Raw genomic sequence first — 25,992 nt, forward strand, 5'->3', positions numbered from 1 at the left:
GTTAAATTGACTTTATTCAAGGTCAAATTACTTTACCCACTAGTGGATAAAATGCGTTTTTACCCGCTGGTATTAAAGGACAAAACACGTGTTTCCGAGCTAGTGAGGGGAAAACTAAATTATATTTAATTGAAGCGTAGTAATAGCGGAAAATCATTGTCAAAATATTATAGTAAGTATATTAACATATGCAATTAGTTGTCAAAGCGGACCCCAGGCTCCCATGAGCCGCGGCAAATGCCGGGATAACGCAAGGAGGAAAAAAAATTAACATATGCAATGCAAATAAATTTGATCGAAAACTTACAGATTCACTCTAAAAAAATATTTCTTGTGCCAAATGCAAACTTAGGTAAGTACCTATATGAGATTGATAAAAGTAAAAAAAAAATAAAAATAAAAAAAAACATTCAGTCGAATTGAGAACCTCCTCCTTTTTTGAAGTCGGTTAAAAAAAGCTTATTGTTTAGGTATCATGAAAACCAAGTAAATAAGTATCAGATTAGAATGTTATGTTATGTAGACACTTAAATGCAGTGTAGTTCAAAACATCATCCTAAATCTTTCATAGTTATAAATTAAAGTTGCGAATCCATATTTTTTTAGCTGACACATTACCGCTCAAGACATCACTATCACTTACTTCAATTCACTCTTCACCAATATACCTACTGTTTTTGTTTAACTCTCACCCTCAGATGTACGAGTATGTTGTTCTTTATGTACACATTTTACAGTCAAATTGATCGGTGTGGCGTGAGGCTATGCGTCTGCAGGCGCGGCGTCGGCGGGGATCGGCGGCGGCGTGGGCGCTCGCGCCGCGGCCAGCGCGGCGGCGTGTCGGCGCGCCTTGAGGCGCAGGTCGGCGATGGAGGAGGAGCGACAGCGCGCCGCCAACGCCGCGAGGCCGGCGTAGGGCGGGCAGAGCGCCGCGGCAGCCGCCGCCGCCGCCGCACTTGCGTACTGCGTGATACAAAAGACAAAACAGTTTACAAAAGGTTCCTATTTGACCTGACCACCAAACTGGAGATGATTCGTGCCCGGGAAAGAAAAGTGCCCTTATAAGGTATTTAAATACTATAGATTATGACGGCACCTGCTAAAAACCTACCCTGTTATGTATACTATGTCTAAGGAGAAACGTTTTATTATCACTTATTTAAGTTAATGTAAACCTACTTACAATTTATAACCTTTATGGTTTTGCTCAATAAGCACCAAACTACATTACACTGACCTACTAACACGAAATGCCTAAGATACAAGTATTAAGTTACTTAGTTTAGGTATTGGCGTAAAATAATATTATGTTGACCTGCTTACAATTTTTGCATACAAGACTTATTTTATTTGTTATTTATTTATTTATTTATTTATTTGAAAACATATTTCAATGACATTACAGATAAATCCAATGCGTCATGAAATTAAATAATAATAAAAAAACAGTAAATAAGAACATTAAAAAAAAATTACAATTATAACTAAACAATTGATTTGGGCGATGACGAAACAGCGTGGCTCCGTTGCGTCGTTTGCCCCGGTGTAGGATTCGGCAGGTTGCCCCGGAACCGCCGAAAAACCACACCTTTCGGCCAGAAGTCTGCGCTCGCGATGGTGTCCTGCAGCTGCGGCCGCGGCACGCGCACCACGAACGAACTGATTTATGTCTTTCTAAACCATATTTGTACCTATATTTATAGTTTTTAAGCATTATTTAAGAGAATTGTGATTGTTTTAATTTTAGACATTTTTCTATGAAATAAATTTTATCTTATCTTTATCTTTATTTAGTTCCTGTAAATTTAGTTACTAGGAAAATTAAACGAGAAGGGTTGTCTCGTCTCATATTCACATGAACGTTAGAAATGAGATCTCTATGCGATAGAGATTGATATGTATCTGGTGATGTAGTTAGTAAATGTCAGTTTAGACATTGCCAGTAGGCCTAGCACATGATGGCCGCGGGAGTATGTCGCCGCGAGATAGATGACACGTCTTTGTCTAATTGTATTAATGACATAAGGACAGGTAGTCTATCTCGCGGCGACATACTCCCGCGGCCATCATGTGCTAGGCCTGCTGGTCTTGTATATAAAATTATATAGGTCTTGTATACAAATAAAATGCTTATTAAAATCAAAATACGGCTGTAATATTACTTTTTACAAAAAAATATTTAGCAATAGGAGAATAATGCTGCTACGGGCTATGGCGTAGCAGACGTAGCTTAACACTTTCGCTACCAAGAACCCGACTGTAGGGTACACCGCTCGTAGAAGCGTAGCCGATTACATGGGTTTCCCCGTATGTAGCGAAAATGTCGTAGCGCCGCGTAGAGCCCGGTTTCGAAAGTGTTAAACTTATCTTGCGGCGAAATAATCTCGAGACAGTTACTAGGCAGCAGGGCAAAATAGAGAATAGTCCTACAAAAAGACACTCAAATCTTATATGCCTATAGGCCAGCCCAGCATATCTGGTGTGCGGCAGCAGACAGCAGCATAGTAGCACCGAGTGACAAAAATTGCATAATCGACCGGGAGCTCGTGCTATGATGCGCTTAGCGAGCATACTCCTATACACCAGTATCATAAACCCAATACAGCATAGGTACCTGGTGTGCCGCAGCAGAGAGTAGCGCCGAGTCGAAAGGCGCGAAGGCGGCGGGCGGCGGGTGCGGCGGCAGCGGCGGCGGCGGTCCGGCGCGCGCGGTACCGCCGACAGCCGCGCCATCGACACGTACGGCGCCATGCGCACTTCTACAGTGCCGCCACTGTCTACTAGAACTACCTTCATGAGCCCAGTGTTTTTTTAGATATCACCAATGAGCTTAGGAAGGCAGATTATCCCTATAGAATCACCAGTACCCTAAACTCAATACAGCATACCTGATGTGCCGCAGCAGAGAGCAGCGCTGAGTCAAAAGGCGCGAAGGCGGCGGGCGGCGGGTGCGGCGCGAGCGGCGGCAGCGGCGGCGGCGGGCCCGGCGCGCGCGGCACCGCCGACAGCCGCGGCACCGACACGTACGGCGCCACGCGGCACGGCTCTAGCGGAGTGCCGCCTCCGGCTACCAGCAGACCTGCAGGATAACCGGCTTATATCAGACTAGCTTAATCTCGCGGCTTCGCTAGCATTAAATTCGAAAATTGCGGAATGCTCCATACAAACTTCCACCCCCCATTTTAGGGAAGTAGGGGGTCAGAAAGAGACAAAACGTAGCCTATGTCCATTCTCCATCCCTGCAACTATCTCCACTTAAAAAATTACGGCATTACATCACTCCGTTTTGCCGTGAAAGAAGGACAAGCAAACAGACACTTTCCCATTTATAATATTAGTCTGGATGATTTTATAAATGTATCTTAGATGGTACCTTGCAATGGGATACTTTTTAAGAACTGTCAAAACGAATTTGAACGACTTGCTAATATGGAATTTATATGAAATCGAATTGAGTGACGTCACGGTCAACTCAGTTACTTTATATTTCTACCCGACTTATTAAATAGAAATTGGATTTAAAAATAACTTCTGTCCAGGTTTTTCTTATAATTGTCTGATGCTTTATTTCGTGCATGGTATAATAGTATTTTATGCAACAGGCGTTTAAAGTAGGTCAAAAAAGACGAGTGGCGTGGGTAACAATTTGAGGCGAAGCCGAAAATTGTTATTAAGACGCCACGAGTATTTTTTGACTCAGTTAAACACCGTTGCATACAATACTTTTTCTACGACCATACACTTACTTTTTAATAGTTTTCTAGAATAACTTTCGTGAAATTCGCACTGTTCCCAGTATTTTGACTTGTCCTCTGTAATGATCCTGAACTCATCCTGTCGCTCGCACTCCCCCGCGCCGCCGCAACCCCCGGCGCCCCGCGCACCCACGCTATATCCCTTAAAGGCTACCTAACAATACTTTAAGAGCTATATCTGGGGCTGGTGGCGGCGCGGGGGAGTGCGAGCTACAGGGTGAGTGACAGAGGGCAGGCCGACAAGTCAAAATACAGGAAACATTGCGAATTTCACGAAAGTTATTTTAGAATACTATTAAAAACTAAGTGCATGGTCGTAGAAAAAGTATTGTATGCAACGGTGTTTAACTGAGTCAAAAAATACTCGTGGCGTCTTTATTAACAATTTTCGGCTTCGCCTCAAATTCTTACTCACGCCACTCGTCTTTTTTGACCTCACTTAAACGCCAGTTGCATAAAATACTATTATTTCAACTACAGTCAAGTTCCCTATTTTCACAAATAATGCTTTGTTTTAAGGGGACAAACCTGCTATTTAACTCTTTATATTATAGATTGAGTTAAGATAATATTGATGATAATCTAAAGTAAACACGTCTATATTCCCACAGTTGAACTAACCTAGAATACAAAGGCAACTCGCATGTACAAAATTATAGCTAAAATTCAAAATAATAATTAAAATAATATGAAAATATAGATAAAATATATTTAATATATCCTTACAAAAGGCACAAAAAAATCATATTGAATTACGTAGCATACGTAGTGTATACGTGAATACAATACGTTTATTTGTCATTTTAGGTCGGTATTGCAATACGTTATTTCTGTTTTACTAGCACCACATATATACTTGCAAGTATTACATTCACTCAATAGACGTCTCATTTATGATATCATAACATAACATTTTATTTAATTGTGCATCTAAAGCGTGCAATACTTGGCAAGGGTACACAGCGCATTTACTTGGTCGGCCGACCTTTTATTTATTTATTTATTAGCTCAGGATACAAGTATATTTATTTTAAGCGCGCACACATACTATTTTTTTTACACATACAGGCAGTTATTTTAACACACATCCTTACATCAAAACCTTCCATGTGTCCAAGGCGTCCCCACGATTGATACTCGACCAAATCATGGTCAGACGGCCAAGGATTCCGTGCCTGCCTTGTATCCTGGCGTACCCTTGCTAACCTAATCGCACAACACTGCCTCTCGGGCCATCGTTGATGCGATAGGCATATTTATTTATATTCACTTTATTCCTTTCGCATTCACAAAAAAAAACATTCACAACCCTAACATATAACTCAACACCGTGAAAGCTTTAACACACAAGAATTTCAACAACTCTAAGTTGATCAGGCTTATCGTTCTTTGAAAAACTTATCTGCTTCAGCTTGCCCAACCACTGCTATCGCACCATCTATGCCATACAAATCCATTCTCCATAAATTAACGCTTCCATTCAAAATCCAACATTGTCAAAATTAAATCGTCTTTCTCTATAATATTTTCTCATAGTATATAACACACAATTTGAAACACAAAACCACTATCCATAAAATTCAACTTTAAAACAAACAACCAATTTCTGCATATACCGAAATTAAATTATACATAGTTCTCTTCAATTTTCATTTCTGTTATTCAAAATACTGTACGTTTTTTTAAATATATATTTCAATTCATAAAATCCAGTTCCGTTAGTAAAAAATCTCAAATCCGTTATATCAATTACAAATATTTGTCATTCTTAATAAAATAATACTCGTATCGTTAAAATTAAATCAATCTTAATTATCATTATTTAAACTAATCAATAATGTAATAGGTAGTCTAAGTAAATATTATAGGGTTAAAAGTGGCAACTGTCGGTCTTTTAATAAGAAATGTGATTGCAAAATTTACATTGTAATCTAAACAGGTGCATAATGATACAAATGTTTACTGTAATTTGAGCCGTAATTACAGACAGCGCATACCTGGGTGAATTTCTCAGCGCAAAAAAAATGCGGCGGAGCTGAAATTGACAGTGTGGACTAATTGTATCATAGTGCTATTTTTTTCCTGAAAACCTAACACATATTATTATCTTAAGCCAAATCGCAAATTGTTATAAAAGCTATTGATATTTATTTAGAATTTTTTTAATGGCGCAATTATAATTTTGGTGGAGTGTCCTGAATCCATTTTGCTTGACTAATTTGTATGGTACATCAATAACATCCATTGATTTAACTCAAACACCACAAATTATTCCTCGTTATTAGTGTACGTATGTCATAATAAAATACTAGTAAGGAATTGTCCATAATTGGATACTTTAAACTAAGCATTAATAGTTGTCCGGGTAAATTTGTAAATTTTGGTGGTAAATATTGAAAATGACTTTATGGTCGAACGAAATGCAACAAGGCTTAGAAACGTGTAGTAGCCTGTTAGTTTAGTTCTGTTCTGGCCCTGAACTATGACGTACGTGTCGTACGTCACTGGATCTGACCAGCAAACACGTAAGTACCTAATTTTGGTGTATTAAAATATTTTTTCATGCAATTTTGGTGGTATATCTAACTAATGACAAACAAGTAGTTATGTTTACGTGAACTGTTTTTAAAGCATGTTTATGGTTTCTTTAAAAAGTAATAAACTTGAAAGTGACGTGAATGAAATAGTTTATTTTTAAAAATTTTATTATGCAATGGTTCTAATTTTGGTGCATCAATTTTGGTGGTTTTGGTGGTAATTGGAAAGCCACCAAAATTGCTTAATGCCACCAAAATTGATACTTACGAGTATCCTGAGCTAAAACGAAGTATTTTATTTATTTGCTGTCATATATTTATACTTTTAGTTTACAATAATAATTGACTAAGTTGATGAAATACCAGTAACAATGAAAAACTTTAAAATAAACTATAATTTCACTTTTTGTAATAGAAAATAATTCATTTTTAGAATGGCTAACCAAAAAAAGAAACAATCTAGAGAGGAGGTCCTTGAAAAGAAGAAACTTGCTGAGCGGAAACGAAAAAGGAGAATTATGAGTGATCCCGAGAAAACAGCAGATTTGCGAAGAAAAGAAAGGGATCGGTATCATCGTTAAAAAGCCCAAGGTAAGATTTTACCTCTAAGCAGCATGCAGCCTCGTGAAAGACGAAGAAAAAGGAATAGACAGAATTTCAGAGCATATTATAAAAGAAAAAAAGGAAGGCTTCGTAATGAGCACAAGTATTAGCACCAGCAAGTGGGATTCCCACTTCGCCCCTGCCTGGTCCTTCTACGCCACAAAATCCTTGTCTCAGTCGCTCTCGTTCTCCGAGTCCTGAGCTTGACACAAACATCTCACGTCGGCTACAGTCCCAACTGTCCATCAATGTGTCCAATAACCCATAGTTTCTGTGTTGTCAAATTCTTTATAGTCCATAATTTTATTTTTGCAGTTCAAACATTTTCCATACAGTAATGACCTCACAACACAAACTTTTCGTAATGTGACTAGTAGGTACTGCTTTTATTGATGATAATTTTTATTTTTAATGCGGATTCTAACAACTCCATGTTCGCATGTATTTTAGACAGGTGTAAAGATTAGTGTTTGCTTTTACAACCCAAAAGGGTTTCATTCTAGCGAAAGTTACGTTAGGGAATGCAGAACCGGTACCAGTTTTTTATGGTGTCACAAACATCTCATTAGTTTTTATTATTATTAGGAGCCTGCGATGTCCCACTGCTGGGCAAGGGCCTCCCCCCGCTTTTTCCATTCCTCCCGGTTTTGTGCAGTCCTCGGCCATTTTTTCAAAAAGGAGTCCAACTCGTTCCGCCATCGCATACGTGATCTGCCGGGTCCCCTTTTGGCCTGGGCTGCCACTCTGTGGTAATCTTGGCCCATGGCTCGTTCGGCATTCAGCAGACATGACTGGCCCAGTCCCACTTCAGCTTTGCCGCTTTCCGAACTACGTCGACTATTTTTGTTTTGGAGCGCAGCGTGGTGTCCCACGTCCATGAGTTTTCGCTTAAGTGACAGTGGCAAATCGCCTTTCATGGGATGTTTCATGGACCAATCCAGGCGTTTTCAGTCCGTCTTTCGACTTATTTCTCTTGTCGCGCCTGGAAAGAAAGTAGTTGGCCCAAGTAGATGTACTCCTGGACATATGCAACCGATTCTCCGTTTATCTCAATCCTACATGCGGTGCTATTATTGGTAATGAACTTGGTCTTCGACATGATCATCTGAAGTACAACCTCGAGGCTTGCGTCGCTGAGGTCTTCAAGCATTGATCGTAGTTCGGAGGCAGTTGAGCAGAACCAGAACAATGTCGTCGGCAAATCGAAGATTAGCCTTCTATTCCCGACGATAAGGCCCCGATCTCCCCAACTCGGCAAAAGCTTCTGGAAGACTTGTTCAAGTGTGCTGGTAAACAGTTTTGGCGATAACGGATCTCCTTGCTTGACTCCTTTTTGAATAGAAAATGAGGGACCTGAGGAATGTAGTTTTATGGCGGCTGTACTATTTTGATGAATGGTGGTTATGAGTTGAATGTAACTGGGATCTATATCTTGATTGCGTAAAGCTATGAAAGTGGAATTGTGATGAAGACTGTCGAAAGCTTTAGAGTAATCGACAAATGCGATGTAAACTGGGATTTTATATTCTTGGCATTTTTTGATAATTTCATTAAGGGCTGTAGAGCTGGGGGCTGTAGGTGGTCGGTGGTGGAGAGGCCTGGCCGGAATCCAGCCTGTTCGGGCGGTTGGTGCCGATCGAGTGTTCCCGAGATAAGGTCTTCTACGATTTTAAGAAATATCTTGTACAGATGGGAGACAAGACTGATAGGACGGTAGTTTCCTATATCAGACTTGTCACCCTTCTTATGAAGCAGAATGATGTTGGAGTGGCACATTTTTTGTGGAAAAGTTTGAGTGGTTATTATAGTATTAAACAGGTGATATACGGGATCAAAGTATGTTCTCCTACTTTCAGTGCTTTGATGGTGATTCCATCCTCGCCAGGGCTTTTCCCGTACTTCATTTTTTGAAGAGCCGATGTACATATGGCTCTTCAAAAAATGAAGTACGGGAAAAGCCCTGGCGAGTTTTCCGTAACTGGCGGAATAGCTTTGAAGCTTTCTTTCTAAATCAGGCACAGGATGTGGGTGTCTGGGAGATTCGGAGTAAAGGGTTTTGTAGAATTCGGTGGCTATTGTTAGAATTTTATTCCGGTCGCCTATTAGGACCAAAATTATAAATTATACTAGACTGCGTTCTAAGCATACTTTCAAAAACTTAGACGACATGTGCAAGAAATCATTACAGACCTCAATTAATTCTAACATTAGCAAAAAGTTAGTTTGGTTTACCCTCTAAGCATAACCGACGCCGAGGTCCCGATCATAGCCATGAATACCGAGCGGGACGAGTCTAACGCGTTTGAAACTATTCACATTACATTTGAACAGCATTAAAGGGATATTCCGTCGTTTACGTTCACATTTTTGAAGTGATTCAATGCGTTTTAGTTTGTAATCTATGTCCATTTTTCAGTACCGAAGAACCGGGATTTTATAACATCAGTACCGGTACCCAAAGAGTTCAAAAATCCCGGGATTTCCCGGTACTTTTGGTACCGGGAATTCCCGGGAGCATTCCCTATATTTGTGATGACTGATGCTTTAGTTCTTTGATACCTTCGAATTTTTTTATACTACGTTATAAAATGAAAAATATCATCAATAAAAGCAGTACCTACTATTCACATTACGAAAAGTTTGTGTTGTGAGGTCATTACTGTAACTTGCAACGAAAATGTTTGAACTGCAAAAATAAAATTATGGACTACCTATAAAGAATTTGACAACACAGAAACTATGGGTTATTGGACACATTGCGATGGACAGCTTGGGAGTGTAGCCGACGTGAGATGTTTGTGTCAAGCTCAGGACTCGGAGATCGAGAGCGACTGAGACAAGGATTTTGTGGCGTAGAAGGACCAGGCAGGGGCGAAGTGGGAATCCCACTTGCTGGTGCTAATACTTGTGCTCATTACAAAGCCTTCCTTTTTTTTCTTTTATAATATGCTCTGAAATTCTGTCTATTCCTTTTTCTTCGTCTTTCACGAGGCTGCATGCTGCTTAGAGGTAAAATCTTACCTTGGGCTTTTTAACGATGATACCGATCCCTTTCTTTTCTTCGCAAATCTGCTGTTTTCTCGGGATCACTCATAATTCTCCTTTTTCGTTCCCGCTCAGCAAATTCTTCTTTTCAAGGACCTCCTCTCTCGATTGTTTCTTTTTTTGGTTAGCCATTCTAAAAGTGAATTATTTTCTATTACAAAAAGTGAAATTATAGTTTATTTCTAGTATAGTCTCATACACATCGATTTTAGCGACTTTGTTATAATCAGATAATCACTATAATAAAACGGATCATAAAACATCTGTCTTTGTTTCATTTTATAACTGATTAAATATAAATATACTACTAATGTGCAGAAATATCTAATTTTGACGTGAATGAACAATTTTGGTGGCCAGTAAACCTAATTTTGGTGGGTGTACGCAATTTTGGTGGCAACCAAATTATTAAAACCATAATATCTCCAAAAATACTATGTGTATTACGGGGGCATTACTACACAATATACATTGGGACTAGTTACGTATAATCCATACATAATTTAGACATAAACTACAAAAATAAAAAATACCACCAAAATTAGGCAAATTTGGAACCTGTTGAAATTCACCCACCTACCAATCATGGTGGCAGCGTGACTAAGTTTCTGATGAAATTACTTGTAAGGAACTTGCGCAATGTATTTGGGATACTTTTTAAACAAACATGGTGTAACATCGAAATGAAACCGGATTACCAAATATATCTGAAATCAAAACAAAATAGCTATATTTAAAAAAAAAATGACATCATATAGGTACATTTAACCATAATAGAGTTTCATCATCATGCGACGTACTTAGTATTCAACCTTACCCGCTAAATATTAATTACCTCTCACTAATATTTTCTAAGAAGACATACAAAAGCTTACTTTTCTTCAAAAATCTAGACACGCGGTAGCGCGGTAGCGTGTCCAACCAAGTTCAAGTAACATAATACTTTTTACCTGAATAACTACCACAATATTTTTTTTTTCTTGTAAATATTCCTCGATGACACTCATTATTTTAATTATCACTCAATAAGGAGGGACGCATTAGCGTTAAACTAAAAAATGTTTTTAATTTTCCATATAAAACACTATAAGAAACTAAATACAACCTTATCACACTAAACTGTCCTTTATACTCCGAATGTACCACTCCACTGGAATAGTTTCTGGTCCTTCCACCTAGAGTCAGGTGCACGAACTAGGGCCAAGGACACCAGCAATCTCAGACCGAGGCCTTTCCCAGCGACACGAACAACTCCCAGCAGCTACCATCATCACAAAAGTTCTAAGTCCCAATTGTTGTTTTATTTAGTCCATTTTCACTTAATGCACTTTTACATTCACTGGCTGTTTTATTTGTCCTGACACATACTCGTAGTTTGTATACCTCACTGCCAAAGAAATATTATTTCGTAGTAAAACTGGATTGCGCAAAGTTTGTTTAAGTTTTGAGTGTGTCATAGTCAGTTATTTTAACTTATAATTATATTTAATCACCACAGCTTGTATATATGCACAGTAGGTATTTAGGTTTAATTGTCCAGTTGTTGCAGTTTTAATTGTGTCCACTGAATTTCACTATACTTTTTCACAATAATTGTCCAATAATTTATGAATAACTAATTTTCATCTTCTGACCGGCGCGCGCGCCGCCAGTGCAGCGCGAGGCCGCACTGGCAGGGTCGCCATGTGATGTGGGGACTAAAGGACAACTCACTTGTATGAGATATAGGTTTATTGTGTATAAGATTACAGTGTGCGACAACTTATATAGCATGGTTAGGAGTAGTAGTGTGAGTGTGGCCTGTCACACTACAGAGTAGGAAAAAGATTCTTAAATGCAAGCGCGGATCCAGCTTCGTGCCCAGGGGGGGGTCACGTGATAAAGGCCCAGGCCCCCCCGGGGGGTCACGTGGTCTATTTGTATGGCCAGCCTAGGCTCCAGGGGGGGGTCATGACCCCCATGACCCCCCCCCTGGATCCGCGCATGCTTAAATGTAACCACGATTTATTGATACCATCCGATAGAAATATAGATTAACACGAAGACTCGTGTATATATAAGATGACGAAACTATGCCTACTCGAAATTTGCATCTAATTTCTTCGCTACTATAATTAATGGATCGAATGTAACTGTTCTCATCAGAGACAGAGGGGCCTAGCCTAAATGATGGTAATCATTGATATAAAACGTCGATTTAAACGAGGTTTGTCAATGAATTTAGTTATGGTCATCTTAGCCTCTGATCTATTCATGTGTTATGTTTCAATTCAGTTGAAATTGGAAATTAAATAATTACGCACAAGTTAAGCTACGCTTGTAGACCCTCTACGACTCTACATCAACTGCTCGATACTAAACGTGAAAATATTTCATCATACTTTAAGTTTATGTAAATCAAATGTAAACTCAAATTTATTACTCTATGTAAAGGAATCAAATTAAATAAAATGCTTATTCCACAAGTTCTAAAAACAAGTAACGGCTCAAGCGGACAGCTGGCACCCCCGCGATTGGCAGAGACAAATGACTGCAAATCCCACGATATCCTTTCCCGAACTTCACTTAATTAAATTGATATTTAAGTAAAGCATAATTTGCTCGTAAATTAAGTGAGAACGGTTGTTTATAGCCCGCCGGGCGAAGTATCAATTAATAAATTAACGCGGATCTGCCCGACTTAAGGAGCTGTTCGGGTCTCGGCTGAGCTAAAGGATTCATTAATTTAATTACTCACCTTACGCCTTCCTCTCTCTATTAGATTTGGAAGACGTGATTTTTATTACGCCCTGAGGCTTTGAAATCTCTTTTTATTTTTTGTTATGCAATGAACTGTAAAATGTTGATTCATTGAATTTAAGATGTTGAGCGCGCGACCTAGGCGGCACTAGAACACGTACTTGTAGACAATATGTTGGCTCATATTGTCGCTACCTAGGTGCTAGGTGTGAGCTAGGTAGAGAACAATATGTCAGGGCGGGAGGCGGTCTTGGGCGGGGATCGCGCGCGCTCTAAATCATAACCTCTCCGGTCGCCGTCGACATTATTAAAATGGATGCTCCCTCCGCGTATGAGTTATTTCCATATTTGACACCGAATTACTTTCGAGAAGTGCCGACATAAATACGAGTACGTCCAGCCTGCACCCCTCCTCGCGACCGCCGTGCATTTATTTGATTAACTCTGAGTTGTTTAATTTAATCGAGTTAGGTCGGCAGGGTTCTCGCTCGCGTTATTTTAAAGCGTTCGAAACATCTTTACAGCGGTTTGTGCGCAATAAAATATCGCCGCCACCCTCCCGGACGCGAATAACTTTACAGTTTTATGAACAGGGGAACAATTAGGCGTCGGTATTCTTTTATTCTTGCTGCGATTTTTTTATGGCGCAGAGCGCCGAGATTCATGTCTTCGTTAAAAATGAATTTTTAATTTTATGAAGATTTAGAGTTGTAGGTACTTGGTAATATTTATAATTTGTTACCTGCGAAGCTGAAGTTTTCATATTTCAGGGAATTAAAATTATGTTAATTCTGTCGTACCGTTATTAAAAGTGAGTTTGGTAAGAATTATCTACTATTTTAGCTAATCTGATTACCCTTATCAACAAAAAAATGCTTAGAGAAGATTAGCGCACTGTCTAGTTTTAATGTGTTCTAAAAGTTATTGAACAGATACAGATTAAGCTGCTATTTGTTAAATAAAAGACTGTGTGATTGAAGATGACCATTTAATGACTAACTGTCAAACGATACTTATGTCTACCTACATACATAACACCTCCACCGTTATTTTAAAGATTTATTTTATTAAATTAAATCAAATTACACAAATAACTTTTATCTGACGTGATCAGTCTAAATAGGTACATACACGTTTTCCGCCACCTATGCTTATCACTTGTTTACCTTTTAATTGTTGTTTACCTTAAAAGGTAAATATCTTTTAATTGTAGGTACCTATTTCCCAACTGACCATATAAAAAAAACATGCAACGCAAACACTGCGTCGCAAAGAAAACAAAAGAAAGTTTTGTAAGTAAATACATTATTTATCTTATAACTAATTAAAGTTAATAAACAGGTAAGTATGTACTACCTAGAAGGTACATCATACATAGTTAATTATTCTAGGGTAAGACTGCGCTTAATATTTATTAGGTAACTATTACTCTATCCATGACAATAAATAGTTTGGCCACTACATATTTAATGTTGCTAACGTTATCTCCAACATTCGCTAAGTAGGTACATAAATCTTACATTCTACAATTTACTTATAGGTAGTTTGCTACCCTAATATTATTATCTAAACCCCAGTATACATAGTTATGCTGTTGATATAGACACTTAGGTATCTTTAGATTATGTTAGTCTCCATACACATTATATAATACCTATATAGCTAAAGAATTTTGACCCCAGTGGTATATTTTTCACTTGAAATGGATAACACTCTAAACTTAATTTTAATTACGAGAAAGAAAAATGAAATTGCTCTAGTTAAAAAAAAACACTTCTTCAAATCCATATCGTATTGGTGGATTTCGAACCCTAGGAGGCTGATACCTCGCAGGCGGGTCAGGCGGCGGTGCTCGGGCCCCGCGCTCCCCCGGACTGCTCGAGCCCGTGGCTCCAGACTGGGCCTCGCCACCCGGGAAAAGCCACAAACTATTACGTGAACGCCGCTTTATTTGGTCGACATGCCGATGTACAATTTCCCCTTTACTAGTTTCTAATGCATAATCGGAGCTACCTAAACTTTCTTTAATAGTACCTTCGAGCCACTTGTCCGCATTCCTAGAACTGTAATTTCTGTACCAAATCGTATCCCCTGCGAGGAAGCTACGGTGGGCACCGCCGGCGGCGCGCTGTTGCCGCGCCTGCGCCTCGCGCGCGTGTGCCCCTCTTTCTGGTTTTAAACAATCCAGCCGCGTGCGTAAACCTCTACCTTGTAAAATGTTGGCAGGACTGTCTCCCGTCGTACTATGTACTGTATTTCTATAAATTAAAAGGAATCTACTCAGAGCCACTTCTGCATCAAGTTGCTGTTTTTGTGCTTTAAGCAAAACGTGTTTACATATCTTCACAGCGCCCTCTGCGGCCCCATTCGACGAAGGATGGTAGGGGGCTGTAAATATATGCTCTACACCATTATTTTCCATGAAAAACTCGAATTCCTGGCTAGTAAAGGGAGGTCCATTGTCCGATACTACTTGTTTGGGTATACCAAATCTAGCCCAAATTTCTCGCAACTTAGAGATGACCGCGGCCGCAGTGGTACTCGCCATTTTGATGACTTCAATCCATTTAGAGCACGCATCTACTATTACCAGGTACATAATACCTGCGAGGGGCCCCAAAAAGTCTATGTGCAACCTGGTCCACGGGCGCTCCGGCCACGGCCAGGCGCGCGGGGCCTGTGCCGGCGGCGCGCTGGCCGTCGCCGCGCACACGCCGCACGCCGTGCACGTCCGCTCGATCGCTTCATCGATGCCCGGGAACCAGGCATAACTTCTCGCTAAAGATTTGGTCTTTACAACCCCCATATGTGTTTCATGAAGTTCCCTAATAACCTTGTCCTGGCAGCCCACCGGTATTACCACCCTGTGACCCCACATAATGACTCCAAGTTCTAAATAAAGTTCATTTCTACGGTTGAAATACGGTTTCAATTGTTCAATATCTACGGCATCTGGCCACCCATCTAAAATAAAACTAGTTACCCGAGACAGTAACGGATCTTTTTTTGTTTCATTCTTTAGCACTTTGTAATCTAATAACAGGGCGTCGGACGCAAAGTGAAGGTAAGTTTGTTCGGGCTCTCTTTTCTCATTCTCCACTTCACTTAGTTTATGCGCTTTAATAAGCCTTGATAAAACGTCAGCCACGTTTTGTTCTGATTTCACATATTCTATGTCGAAATCATATGCCGATAAACATAAAGCCCATCTCTGTAACCTACTGGCTGTCATACTCGGTACACCTACATTCGGTCCAAAAATACTAACCAAGGGCTTATGATCCGTGCGCAACGAAAACCGCCTACCATACAAGTATTGATGAAAGCGTTTCACTGCAAAGTATATTGATAACGCCTCTTTATGAATTTGGCTATAATTGCGCTCGGCCGCGGTGAGCGCGCGCGACGCGTACGCCAGAGGGCGCTCGGAGCCGTCCGCGTAACGGTGAGCCAAAATAGCCCCTACTGCGAAGGGGCTAGCGTCGCTCGTGACCACCACGTCCAAGCCGGGGTCGTAGTGCGCGAGCACCTCGGCGCTTGACAACATACTCTTTACCCTGTTAAAAGCGTCTATCTGTTTTTCTCCCCACTGCCATCTAGTATATTTTTGTAACAACGCGTGAAGTGGCGCCAAATAGTTACTAAGATCCTTTACAAATTTAGCGTAAAAATTCACCATGCCTAAAAAAGATCTAAGTTGACTAACATTACTGGGGTATGGCATTTCTAAGATCGGCTTTATTTTAGATTTATCCACACTTAACCCACTTTTGTCAATAACGTACCCTAAATACCTAACTTTATCCTGTAAAAATACGCATTTTTCCTTTTTTAATTTTAAGCCATGCGCCTGCAATCTATCTAATACTGTATTTACCGTTATTAAATGTTGTTTTAAATTACTTCCCGTAATTAATATATCGTCGTAAAACACAACAACGTTATCAATGCCCTGCAACAACGTACTCATTAACCTTTGAAAAATACCAGGGCTCGATGCCAAGCCAAAAACCAATCTATTGTAGGAAAATAAACCTCGGTGCGTGTTAATGACAGTATATTTTTTTGATTCATCGTCTAGTACTACTTGCGAATAAGCTTGAGACAGGTCCAGTTTGGTAAAATAAGTACTACCGCTAAGACTACTAAACACATCTTCTAATCTCGGAACGGGATATTTGTCGACCAATAAAACTTTGTTCAATGTTACCTTGTAATCGGCACAAAGGCGTAAGCTGCCATCCGGCTTACGTATGGGAACAAGTGGCGTGGCCCAGTCGGAGGCGTCCACAGGCTCGATGACGCCGGCGCTTAACATGGAGTCGAGTTCCGCGTCCACGCGCTCGCGCAGCGCGTAGGGCAGCGGGCGCGCGCGGTGGAACACGGCGGCGGCGCCGGGCCGCACGCGCAACGTCGCCGTGCCGCCCGTGAACCGTCCTAGCCCGCCATCAAATAACTCTTTATGCCTGGAAAAGATATCATTTACAATTTCATTTTCCGTTCCCGACTCAACAAAGTTTAATGGTAAAGGTACTTCGGCACGTAACCCTAAATGTGCCATCCATTGCCGTCCCAACAAATTAGTTTCACGATTCCCCCCCTTAATGACATACAAATCGAGATTCTTTTTGATATTATTGCACTCCACTGGTACATTAATATAACCTAATGGTCTAATTTGACCGTAATCATATACTGTTAAAACTAAATCACAGCTCCGTAACGGTACCGACTGGAAACACTTCTCGTACACCTTGTCACTAACACATGATAAAGCGCACCCCGAGTCAATCTCCATTATAAGACGAATATTGTTTACACTGATTGCTATGCTCACCGGTTTGTAATCTGCTAAGGACATCTGATTAATACACTCGTCCTCAGGAAACTCTTGCTCCTCCATGGGTTGATATTCGTTGTTTTGTAGCCAATATGCATTAGTACTGCGGCGTGGGCCTCCGCTGCGCCCGCGCGGCCACCGCGACCGCGCCCCCGGCCAGTGGAGGCGCCGGCGTCTCGCCGCCTTCCTGCCGCCGCTCCGCCGATATCCTCCATCGGATTCGGACAAACGCGTCTTAAATGACCCATCTTTCCACACCTACTGCACACGAAACTCTGGAATCTGCATTCACTAAAGTTATGATAACGGTCCCCGCACGCCGTGCACCCGTTTTTAAAATGCACTGCCGCCATGTTTGCATGTTGTCGTGAGGCGCCCGCAAATTGCGATGTGTTCGGCCTGGCTGTGCTCGTACCCGCATGATGCACCCCCTCCGCCGACGTCCCCGCGCCCCCGCTAGGCTCCACCGCTAGTGCATCTCTTTCCGCCGCCTCCAGGTTCGATGCGATAGATACAGCCTTTTCGAAATCTAACTCTGATTCGGTAAATAATCTTTGCCGAAATAAATCATTATTTATTCCACATGCAAATTGATCGCGCAAATTATCATTAAGTGTTGTTGAAAAATCACAATAGCGAGATAACTTCTTTAATTCTGCTACATAATCCTTTATAGACTGACCTTTGACCTGACGACATTGACGAAAGCGAAAACGTTCCGCCAATACAGACGGTGGCGGTTGGAGATGATTTTCCATTGTTTTCACAACCTCAGCGTATGTTAATTCTGATGGCTTTTTAGGGCTACATAGGGTTACCATTAGCTCATATGCTGCATCACCGATGGCCGAGATTAATATCGGTAGCTTCATGTCGTCCGTGACCGAGTTGACCTTGTAAAACATTTCCACTCTGTCCACATATACTCGCCAATTCCCGTTGGTTAAATCAAATTCACTTAACTTGCCGATAGTCGATACCTTCGACATGATGTACACGCGCGATCTTCAAGAAAAAACTGTATTTTTCCAGCCCGTCGCCAGTGTTAAATAAAAGACTGTGTGATTGAAGATGACCATTTAATGACTAACTGTCAAACGATACTTATGTCTACCTACATACATAACACTATTCTGAGTATTCTCTAATATCATCGTGTAGCGAAATATATACCTACCTACTGAAGCCAGTGAATATTTGATTTCCAACTCAAATTACATTAGTAAAGTAAAACGTTTATCTAATGCAATTCGATATCATGCAAGTGCGGTTACAAATGAAGTTCACAGAATGTCATTATCGCGTTTGCGGCGCCGGCAATCGATCACGACGACGGCGCCGCAAACGATTGCACCGACATCGGGAATCTCTGCACCGTCAAAGGGGCACAACAAATAACCGTTTCATTTCACTTTACATGATTATTGATAAATTAAAACTTTTTTCTAAATCTACTTGATATCACGCAAGCGTGGCAACAAATGAATGTTCATGTGATGTCATTATCACACGTTTGCGCGGGCAATCGATCAGGACAACGGCGCCGCAAACGATTGCGCCAACACCGGGAATCTCCGCGCCGTCAAAGGGGCACAACAAATAACCGTTTCATTTCACTTTACATGATTGTTCTCGTGTCGGGGGGCGGGGGGCACATAAGTTAATAAGACATTTAGCAGGGGACGGCGGGATTGCGTCCGAATGGCTCCCGCGGGGAATCATTTTATTCGATTCCGGAGAGCGGTTTTTTTCCGCTTCACGCTCCGTTTAGTGGTGCTCGCAATCTCGACGTCGCCTCGAGTTCGTCTCTGTGACGATATGAGCGGCGACAGCGCGTTACCGCAGAGACACAATTTGTGCCAAATTGATATTTTCTGCCCTACATGTGTGGGATGTGGGACAAATGATTCGGAGACGTCACTTGGACTGGACTCCTTTTATGGATTTTCACAAATATGCGGTGATCGACGAGTCTCCTGAAAATAATGTTTTAGCTGTTTTTTTAGAGCACTGCTGCCTTAAAATTATTAAATACTTCGGTACAGTCACCGGCAAAAATATCGCACAAAAAGAAGGCCGCAAAAATATCTGACACAATCTTATTTCCAGAGCCATAAAAGCGTGTCTGATATTTATGCAGCCTTCATTTTGTACGATATTATTACTGGTGACTGTACCGAAAGCTGCTTTCTAATAACAATGTTGAGAAAATTCACGGAAGGTACAGTAGCGTTTAGTTACGTACGTCCACACACTTACGCGAACAAAAGTAATCTAGTGTTCAGATATCATGTAACTGCACGGGACTGTATTTTGTTTTATCTGAGTTATGCAGAGGTAATTAAATAAAAAATACCATTCTTAATTTTTATATTCCATGTGATGTGAACTTTATCAGGTTTTGTTGTTAGTGAATGTATAATAACTATACAGTAAAAGATCTTGTTATGAAATACCTCGAACTAGTCGAAATCATATACCTGAAATTATATCACTTAGACGAACTCGGTGCCGGTTCGGCCGACTGTCCTGCCCGCTGCCGCACCGCCGATCGCTAAGTGCGATGTGCAATTCCCTGAATTTATCGCCTCGTATGTTTTCCCGCGATTTTTTGCCCCGCGCGGATTCCCTCGGCCCGCCATTTTAATTATTCACCGGGCTGAGTTATGGTCGAATTAAAAAACTGTTAGAGTCGGACCGGCGCCGCCGAAGTAATCGAGTTAGAGCAAGTCATGGAGAATACGTAATACGGTAGTGCAGTGTTTATTAAATCCTGGCTGGAATCTCTCGTGTGAACTAGTTGTTAGTGTTGCAGTAAAGTTTACTTACCGTATGTGCCTCGTTAGGTCTGTTTGGCATAATGCTGTGGCTGAGCGGCGCACAACAGGATTGATATGTACAATAAGTTTATGTTTCTGACGAAAAATTGTTATTATTTATTAAGTAGATGAAGTAGTTTCGGTTTCTTTTAACCCCTTATATGCCAAGAGTGGCCCTGAAGCTTTAGTAGTTTCATGTGCTCTGCCTACCCCTTTATCGGATACAGGCGTGATTGTATGTTGTTGTTATGTTAGATGAAGTAAAGCGGAAGTTGTAGTTATCCAAAGTAGCAAAAGATTTAAATTATCAATATTTCTTTCACGTGCGTTATAAAGAACTTTTAGTTCTACGAGATTAAGACAAGTGACCAAAATTCTAAGTTCGACCTGTCTTTAAGACCGGCAAGTGTGCAAAATAAATATTACAATAACTTTATGAAGGCAGCGCGTATAAAATTAAATAGGTACAGATGAACAAACTAAAAGGCAAGTAGATACACTTAGCCATTTCTATGACCCTTGGCACTGACAATTCATTCCCGTACCGAGTACCGATTTGCACTATTTAGTATTTAGCGCAGCAGCTCGCTCAAGCGGACTGGCACGATTAAGCGGTGCCAACTCGCTACCAGTTTGCCAGAATCATTTGCAATTTGTAGTTTTCGACTACATTAAACTCGGTATTTAGTTTGAGATGCATTGCACGGAGTTGACTAAGTTATGGAATGGGGTTGGTAACAAAGGCTACCGAGAGTTGACTAAGGCTTGTGTTGTTATGGAATGGGGTTGGTAACAAAGGCTACCGAGATTTATTAATGTGCTACATTGTGGTTTGAATATTGCTACGAATTAATTTTTAATTTTATCGGTTTCTAAAAGTCTAAAATTTTCTTCGACCAAAACGTCATCGGTACCGTATCACTACTGCATTGCACCAAGTACGGCTTTTGCGTTGCACTGTTTTTATTGTACAGTCAGCTGCAGAACAAAGTGACCTCACTTCAATACATGTTTACATGTGGTATATCGGGTGCCCGGTAATTAATTGACAACCTTTTAACCACCAAGAGGGCACCTAGGTACAGTATAAGCTTATACTGGTCCAGAAAATCGACATTAAGGTTTAGTAAAAGTCGCCTGTTTTTCGAGATTTTCACACTTTTTAAAATTTTAGGTAGTATTAAAATTTTAAAAGTGTGAAAATCTCGAAAACCAGGCGGATTTTACTAAACTTTAAAGTCGATTTTCTGGACCAGTATAAGGTGCCCTCTTGGTGGTTAAAAGGTTGTCCATTAATTACCGGGCACCCTGTAAATATAAATTATAAAGAATCAAAGATGCTAAATGAACATACGCGTTACTTTGCTGACTTTACACAAGTAAGCGCTACAATGCTTTTTAATTTCGTAGCGGAAAAACAGAAGCTACGGGCTACGAGTTACAGCGCGGCGTAGCAAGCGAGTCTTGAAAATAATCGTGAGGGCGGATCTTAAATTAACAATTTGTAGGTTAGGTATATTGATTTAAATGATTTTGTTTGTTATTTTGATCTTGTTCTTACTTCTCACTTCCCAAATCATTGCCTGTATTTTCTAACTTAAAACTTCATTCAATTCGTTACGGTTTAAATCTGGTTTCGATACGACCGAGTACATAACAGAATACAGAATACAATAGTATTTTATACAATAGTGATATAATACAAAGCTTTTCAGTCGAGTACCATGTTTAGGCCACGAAGCTTGCTGAGTGGCCTAATAGTACGGAACGAGAGTGAAAAGCTTAAATATATCACTATTGTATACAATACTTTTTCTATGAGTCATCATCTTCATCATCAATGGACGAAAAATATCATCATTCAAGTTAAAATTAATGTTAATGGCGTCGTTCACCGTTGTATAAACCAACATCGAATTACTTGGCAACCAATTGTTTGTAATAACCGTCTGTGATTGGTCGATAACGCGATAGATAAAAAAAACATGTGTTTCAGATGCAGAAAAATTTGCCAGGTATCGCAAATTAGTATAGAACTTCATACAAGTTCATCAACTTCATACAAGTTCTATACTAATTTGCGATTTTTAATTTGCGATATCTGAAACACATTTTTTTTATCTATCGCGTTATCGACTAATCATAGACGGTTATTACAAACAATTGGTTGCCAAGTAATTCAATGTTGATACAACGGTGAACGACGCCATTAACATTAATTTTAACTTGAATGATGATATTTTTCGTCCATTGATGATGAAGATGATGACTCATAGAAAAAGTATAATTAAGCTTTTCACTTTCGTACCGTACTATTAAGCCACTCAGCAAGCTTCGTGGCCTAAACATGGTACTCGACTGAAAAGCTTTGTATTATATCACGATTGTATAAAATACTATTATTTGTCCAACATAGGTGTACATAAGTTGTTACATTTGTATAACCTAAGCTTAGAGGTTTTTTTCCCAGAATGAGTATACAGTGTGTTAGCACTACTCGGGCATTTATTAAAACCAATAATAATACAGTCAATTAGGAATCGTTTGCGCATATCAGCAAATGATATTTATTTAAATTAACTGAAAAAATAATTTTCCGAAATCCCAACATTCAATGTAACGCGTGCACTTCTTAATTGTCATTACTCACACTCACACCGCTCATACTTATGAGCTGTCATTGCCCTCACTTGCTTGACAAGTGTGTGTGCTGTACAATTGTACATTGCTTGCATGGTTAAGTTAAATAACTATGTCAGATTACGTTCCTTTAAAAACCGGCCAAGAGCGTATCGGGCCACGCTCAGTGTAGGGTTCCGTAGTTTTCCGTATTTTTCTCAAAAACTACTGAACCTCTCAAGTTCAAAATAATTTTCCTAGAAAGTCTTTATAAAGTTCTACTTTTGTGATTTTTTTCATATTTTTTAAACATATGGTTCAAAAGTTAGAGGGGGGACACACTTTTTTTCCTTTAGGAGCGATTATTTACGAAAATATTAATATTATCAAAAAGCGATCTTAGTAAACCCTTATTCATTTTTTAATACCTATCCAACAATATATCACACGTTGGGGTTGGAATGAAAAAAAAATCAGTCCCCACTTTACATGTAGGGGGGTACCCTAATAAAACATTTTTTTCCACTTTTTATTTTTGCACTTTAATTGTCGGCGTGATTGATATACATATTGGTACCAAATTTCAGCTTTCTAGTGCTAACGGTTACTGAGATTATCCGCGGACGGACGGACGGACAGACAGACATGGCGAAACTATAAGGGTTCCTAGTTGACTACGGAACCCTAAAAAGCTCACTTGTTGGTAACACACTGTATAACATCATCTCATTCGACTGCTCTTGCTGATGAGTGAGGACGAATGCTCTAGTTTTAATTCAGGTTTAAATATCTACTTAATAGAAAGAAAATAAGCATAGTTAATTTGAAATTGAAGGAAAAATTCACAAATTCACACCTCCGGTAGGACTCAAACCTGTGACCTTCTACATTGTCGTTGCAGCCGCTTCGATCCACTGAGCCACGGAGGCTTACAAGCAGTTTGCTTGTGCTGGGTATAGGTAGTATGAGTAGGTACGTGATTTCGAAATGGAATGCACTTACCTTTATGCATTTGGCTTTCATGTTTCCGACATTTGGCGCGTCGATTCTGAAACCACACCTGTGGACAAAGATCTACGTTAAATTATTAGAAAATAGTACATTACATTACTATACAAGTGCATTACATTACTATACAAAAAAGGAAGTTCGAAACGAGTGCCGATGAAGGGAGTGTTTTAAATCGACACGTGTCACGAAATTCCTTTTGGCACGTGTACCGTATGACGTTTTTCAGTACTGGGGCCCATTTCACGAAGCTATAAGTTAAAATTTACAAGTGGTTGTCAATATCTAATATGATAAGTTGGAAAAAGACTTCCGTAACTTTCAGTTTTGAGAAATGGGCCCCAGATGGCCCTCTGAAGTTTCGACCTGACAAAAAAAAATTCCAATTTGCGCACTATGTGCAGAGAAAAAAATCTGTATTGTAAAACACGCGTTTTGATATCTCAAATGTACCTATGATCAACACTACCAGAAATCAAATCAAATATATTTATTTGAATGAATAAGGGTACATAATAGATGGGAAATACATTTTCATTTTCTATATCCCAGTTGCCCATTTCTCAAAACTAAAAGTTACAAGCGGAAGTCTCTTTTCAACTTGACATATTAGACATTGACAACATTGACAACCACTTATAAATTGTAACTTGTAGCTTCGAGAAATAGGCACCAGGCCTATATGACATAGGCTTTACGAGCCCGTTACACTAATTGTGAAGCCAACCATTTAAATTTAGCCAAACTCGTAATCACTAAAACAAACAGCATGCAATCTCAACCCGCCGTCGTAATTGTGTTACGCCGAGTGTACGATGCACGTACATTTGTCACGCGAACGTCAACCGTATGTGTGTGGCATGCGGTTGGCTTTTGATCGATCAACACACCCCGTTGCATGTACGGTGGGCAAATAGTGTAACCGCATTAGTGCGAGGGCACGCGTCGGGCTTGGGCTGATTGCGTTGGACTGGGGTTCGATCAACAACTATGTTTATATGAATCGATACTAATATGCGTTTATTTTACAAATACCGTTACAATTGACATGGTACTATTGGTTACTTAAGCATTTTTAAGTGTAACCAAGGATTATTTATAAAAGATTTACATACTTCATAGGTAAGAAACTAAGAATCGTACCTCGATTTTTTAGCGCCACCAAAGTAATGTTTTTTAAAATACTTATGTATTGACGTGATATCATGATTTTAAAATAAAGAAATATGTCATTTGTTCTTATAAAAAATAAAAACGCGCATAAATATTTGGGGAAAATATGATTTTGACCACTTCGGCCGCGAACAGTGCCATCTAGTTTTAAGCCTAAAAGGCCCATAAAATACATTTCAGGGGTACGCTTTCTTGTATGGGCTTTGTCAGTCCAGTATTAAATCGTTTTTGGTGTAACATACCAGCCATGGTATTGAATTAGTATTGAAGGCGACTATCCGCTTGAAGTCGTCGCATAACAGTACAGTGTGTGAAGCTATTGGTATATTCAAGACATTTTTAAGGAGATACATTAATACTATAATATTGATGTCTTTATTACTTAACACAAACGTCACTCAAGCACAAAGTTCTGGGGCGTAAAGCAAGCTAATGTAAACTTTACTCAAAGTTACTTTTAGCAACGGTCTACCATAACTAGTGAGTAGTGATCGACACTATGGATGTAAAACTTTAAATAACAACACCTTATTGCTGACATCAATGAAAAAAAAATGCGTGGAGTCACTCCGCGCGGAAGAAGAGAAACGAAAATAGGAAGGGGTAGGTTCAAAATTCGAGTTGGCAACAACAGCGTTAAAAGTTTAACGCTGTCAGTTAGAGAAACGGGCCCCTGGAATCTCAAATTTCCAATGATAATCTAGTCGATCACTATTTTACTATCATAACACCCATTATAGGTGTTCCTGGCGCAGTAGACACAAGGAGAAATGACGCCTTTTGGTGTTTTTGGCGTTGAAAAGGTTAATAGTAGTCTTTCAGCTTTTTACTAAAAAAACACGCATGAACAAAGC

The 25,992-nt window shown here is 39.9% G+C and overlaps 1 protein-coding gene across 1 annotated transcript in view; it reads right to left on the minus strand.

The window, feature by feature from the left end:
* Positions 1 to 455: 455 nt before the first annotated feature.
* The window catches only part of LOC125225245 (short stature homeobox protein 2-like), a 52,676-nt gene continuing 27,139 nt past the window's right edge, over positions 456 to 25,992 (minus strand). Inside the window, exons 3-5 of the mRNA XM_048128855.1 lie at positions 23,960 to 24,017; positions 2,889 to 3,079; positions 456 to 963 (exon numbers count right to left, since the gene is read on the minus strand). Of these exons, the coding sequence (XP_047984812.1) occupies positions 763 to 963; positions 2,889 to 3,079; positions 23,960 to 24,017 (450 nt within the window). The 3' untranslated portion in view covers positions 456 to 762. The remainder of the gene's footprint in view (positions 964 to 2,888; positions 3,080 to 23,959; positions 24,018 to 25,992) is intronic.

The sequence above is a fragment of the Leguminivora glycinivorella genome, chromosome 4 (genome assembly GCF_023078275.1).
Source record: "Leguminivora glycinivorella isolate SPB_JAAS2020 chromosome 4, LegGlyc_1.1, whole genome shotgun sequence".
NCBI classification, from domain to species: domain Eukaryota; kingdom Metazoa; phylum Arthropoda; class Insecta; order Lepidoptera; family Tortricidae; genus Leguminivora; species Leguminivora glycinivorella.